Source organism: Mustela lutreola, chromosome 8 (genome assembly GCF_030435805.1).
Source record: "Mustela lutreola isolate mMusLut2 chromosome 8, mMusLut2.pri, whole genome shotgun sequence".
NCBI classification, from domain to species: Eukaryota; Metazoa; Chordata; class Mammalia; order Carnivora; family Mustelidae; genus Mustela; species Mustela lutreola.
This window is the reverse complement of record NC_081297.1, coordinates 31,587,047-31,599,644: the sequence shown is the minus strand read 5'-3', so window position 1 is coordinate 31,599,644 and position 12,598 is coordinate 31,587,047. Positions and strand designations below refer to the sequence as shown.

At 35.7% G+C, this 12,598-nt stretch overlaps 1 protein-coding gene across 1 annotated transcript in view; it reads right to left on the bottom strand.

Annotated features, from left to right (window-relative positions):
* CCDC7 (coiled-coil domain containing 7) overlaps positions 1 to 12,598 on the bottom strand; it is a 469,805-nt gene that overhangs the window by 15,205 nt on the left and 442,002 nt on the right. The window contains exons 41-42 of the mRNA XM_059187454.1: positions 8,634 to 8,753; positions 1,201 to 1,326 (exon numbers count right to left, since the gene is read on the bottom strand). Of these exons, the coding sequence (XP_059043437.1) occupies positions 1,201 to 1,326; positions 8,634 to 8,753 (246 nt within the window). The remainder of the gene's footprint in view (positions 1 to 1,200; positions 1,327 to 8,633; positions 8,754 to 12,598) is intronic.

The window sequence follows — 12,598 nt, the reverse complement described above, 5'->3', positions numbered from 1 at the left end:
ACAGTCTGGCAGTTAGTAGGAAGACGAAGATAGCTTATCTGAACATAAAGAGCATATTAATTTTTCTAATTTTAGAGAAGACTTACTTGCCCAATCTGCCTTACTTCAGTTAATAGTCAAATTTATATTATTTCTGAGGGGCTCCTGGGTGGCTCAGTGGGTTAAGCCTCTGCCTTCAGCTCAGGTCATGGTCTCAGAGTCCTGAGACAGAGCCCTGCATCAGACTGTCTGCTCAGTAGGGAGCCTGCTTCCCTCTCTCTCTCTGCCTACTTGTGATCTCTGTCAAATAAATAAAATCTTTTAAAAAATTTATTTCTGAATTACACTTCCACAGAACGGGAAAAGGCAACCAATGGGTATAATGGTAAGAGAAAAAGATGCAGCATTAGAAAGACAAGCTGGTAAAAGTATTGGTAGTATATATAATTATTTGTGGCTTTAGAAAATATAATAGGCCAAAAAATAATCTACATTAAAAAAAACCCTTCAAACTCAGCATCTATGGGAAATACAGTAGGGTAATGATTATATAATGCCTCTGGAGCAATGATAAGGAATGGATTCTGTAAATTAGTTCCCAGATATTAATGGATTAGATACCTGGGGAGAGAGTAATGAAGGGAAAGGGAAAACGTGTTTATTTTCCTTCCAATCTACCCTCATGTTGAGTCTCTGTATTGCAGATCCTACTTGGGATTGTACAAAAAGGGAATATATAAATCTAAAACAGAGGATTATAAAATGGGTTTATCATAATGGTGAACAAGAATGGAAGGTTGAGGGGACACCTGGGTGGCTTTTTCAGTTAAGCATTTGACTTATGATCATGATCTCAGGGTCCTCAGATTGGGTCTCCTCACTTAGAAGGGTGTCTACTTGAGATTCTTTCCTTTTGCCCCTACCCCTGCTCAATGTGTATTCTCTTTTTCTCTCTCAAATAAATAAATCTTTAGGGGGAAAAAAAGGAAGGAAGGAAGGTTGTGAAAAAACACAGAACTCCAATTTATTGGTGGCAGGTAAGAAGAGCTATGCCAGGGACACTACTCATTCACTAAGAATGCATACATGCTAGGTAAGCTTAATCAGTGTTTATTTTCACTTATGTTTAGCTAAACTGATTATATGACTAAGGCTAGTATGATCTGGTTATTTCCACACAATTAAAGCTTTACTAATGTAAAAAATCACATTGTACATTACCTGAAGGTTCTTTATTCAATGAAGGAAGCTGGATGGCTTTATAAATGGTTGACCCAGCCTTAGAGGTTCTATGATTTGCTTTTGGAGGTTCAATCACATGGGGTGAAGTGTATTCATAAGGTTCTTCTAGAAATTTTTAGAAAATACGTTAGCCATAAGATGGATTACATTTGTAACTGATTTTGATACACAGTAAGTTAGCTGCCAATAAAACTGAAATAACTAAAAATGTTTTGAGATGATTAATTTCACTAATAAAGAAATACACGTTAAGAAGAATAGTTTTAGAGATCAGAACTAAGTAAAAGAATTCACCAAGACCACCTATTATAAATTCCATTTCTATGAAATGTCCAGTGTATGGAAATTTATAGAGACAGAAATTAGATTAGCAGATTATGGCTTGGAGTGTGACGATTTCTCTTTCACACAGTGAAAATCTTCTAAAATAAAACATGATGATGAAAGCATAACTCTGAATGTACTAAAAACCACTGAATTATACACTGCAAATGAATGAACTGTATGGTATGTGAATTATAATTGATAAAGCTATTAAAATCAACATCTGAGGGGCACCTGGATGGCTCAGTGGGTTAAGCCTCTACCTTCGGCTAATGTCATGATCTCAGGGACCTGGGATCAAGCCCCACATCAGGTTCTCTGCTGGGCAGGGAGCCTGCTTCTCCCTCTTTCTCCACCTGCCTCTCTGCCTACTTGTGATCTCTCTCTCTCTGTCAAATAAATAAACAAAATCTTTAAAAAAAATTGACATCTGATTTTCTATCACAAACAATGAAGGCCAGAAGCCAGTGGGATGACATATTAAAAATGCTGAAAGCAAAAATTCACAACCAAGAATTTAATACCCGGCAAAATTATTATTCAAAAATAATAACAGATAAAACAAAAACCTTCCTAGATAAAAACCAACTAAGACTATTGTTATATTAGGAAAAGTGTCTTAAGAGAAATGCTAAGGAAAATATTTCAGGCTGATACAAAAATGACATCAGGTAGTAACTCAAAATCTGCATGAAGAAATAAAAAGCATTTTAAAAGTAATTATATCAGTAACTATAAATAACAACATATTTTCCAAGCTCTTCTTTCATTAGCTGATTAAAAAAAAAAAAACACTACCTAAAACCATACTACTGAGTATGTAATAGAAAATTCAATTTTATTTCTATATATGAGCATTGAATAACCCCAAATCTAAGTTAGGGAAACAATTTTATTTTCAATAGCATCAAAAAAGAATAAAATAGGGATGCCTGGGTGATTCAGTTGGTTAAGCTGCTGCCATCACCTCAGGTCATGATTCCAGGGTCCTGGGATCGAGTCCCAAATCGAGCTCCTTGCTCAGTGGGAAGCCTGCTTCTCTCTCTGCCTCTGTCTGCCACTCTGCCTGCTTGTTCACTTTCTCTCTCTCTGACAAATAAATAAATAAAATCTTTAAAAACAAATAATAAAATAGTAGTGAATTTAACAGAGAGGTAAGACTTGTAATGAGAGTTATAAAACACAGTAAGGGAAATTAAATCTGATATAAATGAATAAATTCAATGTTCATTCATTAGAACTTATTTATTTGTTTGAAATATAATGACATACCACTGTATTAGTTTTAGTAGATAACTTAATAATTGATATATGTGAGTTCAAGGGTTTCCTCTGTCAGAACTCTTAGAACATTCATATTTTTAAGATAGCAATTCTTTTCAAATTAGTATTAATTTGAATATAATTTAAATATAAATTTAATATAAATTAATATAGATTAATTTAAATATAATTTAGGTTCAATATAATCCCTATCGGTACTTTAGGAGCATTTTTTTTCAGAAATTAGCAACCTGAAACTAAAATTCATATGAAATGCAAAAGACAGTATAGTCAAATGAATAACACTACAGAGACTTCATCTTTCAATTATAAAATTTACTATTAACTTTGTTATCAAAACAATATGGTAATAGCACAGTGATAGAAAAATAGGTCTAAGGAACAGAACTAAGACTTCAGTAGTAAACTTTTTATGATTATAGCTAATTGATTTTCAACTAGTTCCCAAGGCAATTAAATGGAAACAGGATTCTCTTTTCACAAACAGTGCTCTGGCAATTGGATAGACACTTGCAAAAAGATGAACCTGGAACTGTACTTCTCAAAAACCAACTCAAAATAAATTACATACCTAAATGTAATAGTGATACTATAAAACTATTAGAAAAAAATAGAAAATTTTGTGATTATTTAATAGGCAATGTCTTTTTAGATACAAGTTAAAAGCATGATCCATAAAAGAAAAATTAATATATTGGGCTTCATCAAAATTCAAAACTTTTGACTGCCATTAAGAAAGTTACGACAAGCTGTAGACTGAAAGAAAGTATTCACAAATCATGTTTCCAATAAGAAATCACATCCAGAATATATAAAGAACTTTAAAAATTTTAGAACTTAAAAAAACAAAACTTTACAAATGGGCAATTTTAAAGACATTTCACCAAAGAAATACACAAATGGCTAATAAACACATGAAAAGATGCCCAAAATCATTTTTCAGAGAAATGTAAGTAAAAACCATAAGAAATGCCATTTCATATCCAACAGAATTTCTATAATCCAAAGGACAGATACTATCCAGGTGATGGCAAGGATGGGAAGGAATAAAAGCCTTCATACCCATGGTATGTGGTAAAATGGCTCAGCCCCTTTAAAAAACAGTTTGGTGATTAAAAAAATAAACATGAGTTTACCATACAACACAGCAACTCTATTCTTAGTGGGTATCCACCTAAGAGAAATGAAAATATATGTCTTTACAAAGACCAACATAGGAATATTCAGAGCAGTGTTCCTTATAGCCAAAAAGTGAAATGAACCCAAATATCCATCAACCTATGAACGGATAAAGAATATGGGCTACAGCCATATAAGAGACTATTATTCAGCAGTAAAAAGGAATGAAATATGATATATGTTACTATATGGGTGAACCTCAAAACCATGCTTACTGAAGGAAACTACACAGCAAACACCATGTATTATATGATTCCATTCATGTAAAATGTCCAGAAAAAGTAAATTAATAAGAAACAAAAAGCAGATTAGTGATTGCCTGGGACTGGAAGTGGGTATCATTAGGGATCTTGCATGAATGGTGAAATACTCTAAAAGTGAATTAAGATGGTCACTGTGGACCTAAGTAAATTTACTAAAATCCTTGACTCATACCTTGACTCATATAATTAAGATGGGGCAAATTTTCTGATATGCAATTTAGGCCCCCACTGAAGTATTTTTTTTTAAACTGCTAATCTGTACCTCTCTGAGGGACAAATTTACCAATTAGAGTATAATGTTTATGCAGTCATTTGGGTCTTTAGCCTTACAGTATGCACTCAAAGCAATCTTTTCCAATTACTTCAAGATGCTCATTTTTCTCTAACTCTCACAATAAGGTTATATCACTCATTAATTTTTTTACTTAGACTTTATTGAGATGCATTTGATATATAATGTAAGTTTGAGGTGTACAATGTATTGGTTTGCACACTTACATATTGCAAAATAATTACCACCACAGCATTAGCTAATTCCTCTTTTGTGTAGTGAGACTATTTAACACTTAATCTTCTATTAGCTTTCAAGCATATAATACAGTATTGTTAATTATAATCATCATGATGTAAATTAGATCCCCAGAACTTATTCATCTTCTTCTATTCATACTCTTTGACCAACATATCCCAATTTCTCCCAACACATAGCTTCTGGTAACCTCCATTCTCCTCTCTGTTTCTATGAGTTCAGCTTTTTTTTTTTAGATTGCACATATAAGTGAGATCATATTGTATATGTCTTTCTCTGTTTGGCTTGTTCCACTTTAGCATAATTCCTCCAAGGCCCATCCTTGTCTTTTTTTTTTTAACTGTGTTATATTAGTCGCCATAAAATACCATGCTGTTGCAAATAACTAGGGTTTCCTTCTTTTTATAGCTGAATAGTATTCCATTGTATAAAATTCTATTATGTACATTATAATTTATTTTATATACAGCAATACATAATTATATATAGTATAGTTTTAATATTACATGTATATAATAAAAGTTATTTTGAATTCTTTATAGGGTAAATTTTAGATCCCTGTGTTTTGGGGTTTGGTTCTAGAAGATTATTATAATCCTTGGGCCGTGTCCTGTTTTCCTGATTTTTCATGTTCCTTGGAGATTTGTGTTGCTGTCTTACATTTAAAGTAGCAGTGACCTCCTCCAGTCTTTACTAACTGCCCTCAGGAAGGACCTGCCTTTCATCAGCCCTGCTAGAAATCCTGAGACTTTCTGGGACCTTGAATGCATATACCTGCTCAATACCTACTGCTCCATCTTGTGGCAGAGTTCTTAAGCTTGTATATTTTCTCGGATCCTGCATCATAACAGACCAAATGAAATACCTTCCCTTTTGTTTTCTCTAAGGTAGCACCACAGCTCAAGTTATGGTTTTTCTCTGGCCCAGAGAACCTGGCTTGCTTTCTGCAAGTGCTCCCTAGATGTCCACCAAAGCTTGCTGTCCCTACCACTCTCAGGAGCATGCACAGGGAGCTGGCTACAGAGTTGGGGAGGCATGGGTGAGATAAGCCTGTTGCTGGGGATGCCCACAAGCCAGTTGCTGGATTCTGCAAGTGAGGCTTTCCCAGCAGCTCATGAGTAGGCTTCCTGATGGAGTCCAAGCACAGCAGAAGCTACATCCCTTTAATGCTCTCTGAGAACCATATCTGCCGCTCTTTCCTACTTTCATCCCACAATTTAGTACTTTAGATGCTTTGGTGGTGTACTGCATAGCTAGGAAAGCCTGGTACTCACTCTTACTACCTCTTCCCCTGCAAAGGGAGACATCACGAAGTGAGAAAGTCTCACTTGGTCCTGCTGCACCACTTGGGGAACAAGTGATGCACACAAAGTCAAATTGTTCCTCTTATCCAATCCAATGTATCCAAACTCATTCTTTGCTTCAACAAAGTACTGGAACTTCTAATCTGGAAACCTGGACTTGCCTCTTGTCTATGGGTGACTGCCCGAGTCAGAGTTCTCCGGGTCCCTGACTGTGACAAAGAAGTGTTGAAACCATTCATGAGCTACTAGAGTCCAAGGCCAGGATGGAGGTTTGTCTGCCTATTACCTGATACACAGGTGGGCAAGGTTTTTCCAGGTCCCTTGGTGTGTAATACTAGATCCCACAACTTCTACAAATGCACTTTCATTCATGGATGGGTGCCAGATTTTTGTTGTTTAGAATGGGGGAAGGGGGAAAAACAAGGGACATCTTATGCTATTGTGATGCTGAAATCAGTTGTTATATATTTGTAGTAGTTTCTTATGTCCGTCTGTATTTCATCCTAGGATCTCCCAACATCCTGGTTCATTGCTTTTTTGCATGCATATTTTTATTGAGAAAATTATAGTATAATTAAAATATAATTGAATGATGAAAAAGACAACCTAACTGTAATGCGTAATTTACTGCTAGGTGAGTCTGTTTGTTGTGATTTTTTTCTGCCACCTTTCTGTAAGGGACTGGGTCCTGTGGGAACTATCCTTGTATTGCTACCGTATTCTCTGTGTGTGTGTATGTGTGTGTATTGTGCAGGAAGTCACATCATAGGACCTTCCTCTGAAAATGATTATAGATCACAAAATTGTGATCTCTGGCCCTCATGACAAATTTTAACATGAATTTGTGGGGTTCAGGAAAGAGCACATGCATTTTGCTTGGGGGGGTATCAAGAATATTTGCAACTAGAGGGAACGTGGCAGTATATTGGTTTCAATAATGGCCTCAATGTATTCTTGACCACTGGTGTTCCTATCCTCGCATACAACTCTGGTCTTGGCTATACGACTTTAGTAAATGGAACAAAAGTAAACAGATGCAAGCAGAAACTTCAAATGTTTCTACAAGGTTTGTACAATGGGCTTGCTCACATGTTGCTCTTAGAACCTGAGGTTACAACATGGATATGCTTAAGCTGATCAGCTGGATGATGAAAGACAAGGGGCCAAGTCACCTCTTGTATCACTTGAAAAGTTTGTTTTCTCTTAGCTCCCAAACCATCCTTCCACAGTTGCTTTGTGAAATTGGATGCAGGACTCTGATAACCACATTTTTGCTTTGCCAGGTAACTCCAAATTAGGGTTAGGCAAATAAGGCACTCTAGAGAGAGATTGCCAGTTTAGAGGAGAAACAAGGGATTTGCTTCCTCCATTTGGCTACCATTAGGTTTCCTGAGAGCTTCTTCTCTTTTTTCAGTTTCTGTGAACATCATCCCAGCAATGTCTCTTTATCCTAGAAGTGGAAGTTCTTTCCATGACATAAATGGTCTGTAGTTTTCGCAACATTTGCAAAACCAGTTTTATTTAAACCTCACCAGCTCAGACACTAGCAATGTCCCCTCTTCAGAAGTATGTCTGAGACCCTCCTGAAAAATCAGAGATACTAGCTCCCGCCAAGCTGCATATTCTACTCAGAGTCTTTATCAGCCTTAGAAGTGGCAACTTCATAACATTCCTTCATGTTATCTCAGAATTCTTTTACACTTTGTTACCCAGTTAACAACTTTATACTTAGTTAATGAGTTTTTACACTTTTGTTCTTTTTTCAGACAACTAGTGAGCTTTTTATCTCTTGATGATCCCCAAATATATACCCCATTGTCTCAAATAACAGCTAGCCAATTGCCAGACAGGTGAGTGAAGCCATTGACCACAAGGTGACCAAAGATACATATGTTAGCCAGCCCAAATCAGTCTACATTCCTAACTCCCAAATCATGAACTCTAAATCCTGCATTACTATTTTAAGTTAAATAGTTTGGGGGGTAGTTATGCAGTAAAAGAACACTAACAAATATGGAAAAATTTTTAAAAAATTAATGATTCAATAACGCAGATGGACATAAATTAATCAAACAAAACACCCACCTGTATAGTTGATGGTTAGGCAGAGAAAAGTATTTTTTCCTCCACAGTTGCTAGAGAACATGTGAATTTTAATGTCATTTTAGGAAAGCAATCTAGAAATATCTTTTAACATTATAAAATCCTGGGATTTTCTCCCAAAGAAATTCAAGCATCAAAAAATATGAATGCATGTTCATGGAGACATTTACCAGTGGTAAAAAGCCAAAAAGGTCAATTCTCTTTAACAGAAGAATGATTAAATAAATAATTCTATACTGTGAAATATTATACTACTAGTAAAGGTACCAATTAAAGCCGTTTAATTTTCAGGTTTGCAAGGATTCACTCAAAATATTTCTGAATAAAAAGATGTAAAATGAGTAAAATGAAAAGTCATACCAAACAACAACTATACATACACACACACATATTATATATATATATATTTTTCTTTTTTTTCTTTACCTTGACTGTCAAAGGGTGATAAATTGATCACTTTTGTTGGGAATTTACTCATTGAGATGTTCTTCGGAACTAAATCTTGTTGGTTTGAAAACATATTTTTGTTTTTAAACAAATTCATTCCTAAAATGAAAATGTTTAGAAATTAGATAGAGATCCTGAATATTCATACACTACTCTCCAAACACCATGTACTACTAGTCTTTATTTATATGTTTGTAATGTTTTCTTACCACATTTTATTGAGTGGCCACTTGCTTACTGCTCTAATTTGTATAAACTATTTGATAATTTTCTCTTCCATGTCTTTATTCTGTGTTCATTGATAGCATCTTCTTTCTTTAGCTTAGTGAGTATACTTACTATGCAAAAACTGCACATATTTAATGCATATATATTTTGATAAGTGTAGACATAGGCATATGCCTGCAATACCATCACCACAATCAATAAGCATACACATCACCCCCAAAAAGCTTCTCTTGTTTTCTTTTTAGGTAGATGGTAAGAAAAGTTAGCAATTTTTCTCTCTATATATTTCTCTCTATATTTATCTGTCTGTGGGCATTTAGATAGTTCGCATGTCTTGGCTATTGTAAGTAATACTGTAATGAACACAGAAGTCCATGTATCACTTTGAAAGAGTAATTTAATTTCTTTTGAATATATACCCAGAAGTGGGATTGCTGGATCACATGGTAGTTCTCTTTCTAATTTTTGAAGGAACATCTATGTTGTTTTCCATAATAGTTGCACCAGCTTTGCAATCCCACCAACAATTTACAAGGGTTGCCCTTTCCCCACATCCTCACTAATATTGGTTATCACTTGTCTTCTTGATGATAAGCATTCTAACAGGTGTGGGATGTTATATCATTGTAGCTTTTGTTGTTGTTGTTGTTAAATATAATTGTTTAGATGATTCTTTTTTTTTCTTTTCAGCATAACAGTATTCATTGTTTTTGTACCACACCCAGTGCTCCATGCAATATATGCCCTCCCTCTTACCCACCACCTGGTTCCCCCAACCTCCCACCCCCCACCCCTTCAAAGCCCTCAGGTTGTTTTTCAGAGTCCATAGTTTCTCATGGTTCACCTCCCCTTCCAATTTCCCTCAACTACCTTCTCGTCTTCATCTCCCCATGTCCTCCATGTTATTTGTTATGCTCCACAAATAAGTGAAACCATATGATAATTGACTCTCTCTGCTTGACTGATTTCACTCAGCATAATCTCTTCCAGTCCTGTCCATGTTGATACAAAAGTTGGGTATTCATCCTTTCTGATGGAGGCATAATACTCCATGGTGTATATGGACCACATCTTCCTTATCCATTCATCCGTTGAAGGGCATCTTGGTTCTTTCCACAGTTTGGCGACCATGGCCATTGCTGCTATAACCATTGGAGTACAGATGGCCCTTCTTTTCACTACATCTGTATCTTTGGGGTAGATACCCAGTAGTGCAATTGCAGGGTCATAGGGAAGTTTTATTTTTAATTTCTTGAGGAATCTCCACACCGTTCTCCAAAGTGGCTGCTCCAACTTGCATTCCCACCAATAGTGGAAGAGGGTTCCCCTTTCTCCACATCCTCTCCAACACATGTTGTTCCCTGTCTTACTAATTTTGGCCATTCTAACTGTAAGGTGGTATCTCAATGTGGTTTTAATTTGAATCTCCCTGAGGGCTAGTGAGGATGAACATTTTTTCATGTGTCTGATAGCCATTTGTATGTATTCATTGGAGAAGTGTCTGTTCATATCTTCTGCCCATTTTTTGATATGATTATCTGTTTTGTGTGTGTTGAGTTTGAGAAGTTCTTTATAGATCCTGGATATCAACCTTTTGTCTGTACTGTCATTTGGAAATATCTTCTCCCATTCCGTGGGTTGCCTCTTTGTTTTGTTGACTGTTTCCTTTGCTGTGCAGAAGCTTTTGATTTTGATGAAGTCCCAAAAGGTCATTTTCACTTTTGTTTCCTTTGCCTTTGGAGACATATCTTGAAAGAAGTTGCTCTGGCTGATATCGAAGAGGTTACTGCCTATGTTCTCCTCTAGGATTCTGATGGATTCCTGTCTCATGTCAAGGTCTTTTATCCATTTCGAGTTTATCTTTGTATACGGTGTAAGAGAATGGTCGAGTTTTATTCTTCCACATATAGCTGTCCAGTTTTCCCAGCAACATTTATTGAAGAGACTGTCTTTTTTCCACTGTATATTTTTTCCTGTTTTGTTGAAGATTATTTGACCATAGAGCTAAGGGTTCATATCTGGGCTCTCTACTCTATTCTACTGGTCTATGTGTGTTTGTATGCCAGTACCATGCTGTCTTGGTGATCACAGCTTTGTAGTAAAGCTTGAAATCAAGTAACATGATGTTGCCAGTTTTATTTTTATTTTTCAACATTTCCTTAGCATTTCGGGGTCTCTTCTGATTCCATACAAATTTTAGGATTATTTGCTGCAGCTCTTTGAAGAATACTGGTGGAATTTTGATCGGAATGGCATTAAAAGTATAGATTGCTCTAGGCAGTATAGACATTTTAACAATGTTTATTCTTCCGATCTAAGAGCATGGAATGGTCTTCCATCTTTTTGTATCTTCTTCAATTTCTTTCATGAGTGTTTTGTAGTTCTTGAGTACAGATCCTTTACCTCTGGTTAGGTTTATTCCCAGGTATCTTATGGTTCTTGGTGCTATAGTAAATGGAATCAGTTCTCTAATTTCCCTTTCTGTATTTTCATTGTTAGTGTATAAGAAAGCCACTTATTTCTGTACATTGACTTTGTATCCTGCCATGTTACTGAATTGCTGTATGAGTTCTAGAGGTTTGGGGGTGGAGTCTTTTGGGTTTTCCATATAAAGAATCGTGTCATCTGCGAAGAGAGAAAGTTTGACTTATTCATTGCCAATTTGGATACCTTTAATTTCTCTTTGTTGTCTGATTGCTGTTGCTAGGACTTCTAATACTATGTTGAACAAGAGTAGTGAGAGTGTTCCTGATCTCAATGGGAAGGCTGCAAGCTTTTTCCCAAGGAGGATGATATTTACTGTGGGTCATTCATAGATAGATAGATTTCATAGATAGATTTTATGAAGTTCAGGAATTTTCTCTCTATCCCTATGCCTTGAAGCGTTTTAATCAGGAACAGATGCTGGGTTTTGTCAAATGCTTTTTCTGCATCAATTGAGAGGACCATGTGGTCTTTCTCTCTTTTCTTATTGATTTGTTCTGTCACATTGATTGATTTGCAAATGCTGAACCATCCTTGTAATCCAGGGATGAATCCCACCTGGTTGTGGTGGATAATCTTTTTAATGTGCTGTTGGATCCTATTTGCGAGGATCTTGTTGAGAATCTTAGCATCCATATTCATCAGTGATATTTGTCTGAAATTCTCCTTTTTGGTATGGTCTTTGCCTGGTTTGGGGATCAGGGTAATTCTGGCTTCATAAAAAGAGTCTGGAAGTTTTCCTTCTGCTTCAACTTTTTGAAACAGCTTCAGGAGAATAGGTGTTATTTCTTCTTTGAAAGTTTGTTAGAATTCCCCAGGGAATCCGTCAGGTCCTGGGCTCTTGTTTTTTGGGAGGTTTTTGATCATTGCTTCAATCTTGTTACTAGATACGATCTATTCAGGTTGTCAATTTCTTCCTGGTTCAATTTTGGGAGTTTATAGTTTTCCAGGAATGCATCCATTTCATCTAGGTTGCTTAGCTTATTGGCATATAACTGTTGGTAATAATTTCTGATGATTGTTTCTACTTCCTTGGTGTTAGTTGTGATCTCTCCCTTTTCATTCATAATTTTATTAATTTGGACTTTCTCTTTTCTTTTGGATTAGTGTGGCCCATGGTTTATCAATTTTTTTTTAGATGCAATTAAAAATATTTTTTTCTGTTTTTAAAATTTTTTTTAATTTTTTATTTTTTATAAACATATATTTTTATCCCCAGGGGTACAGGTCTG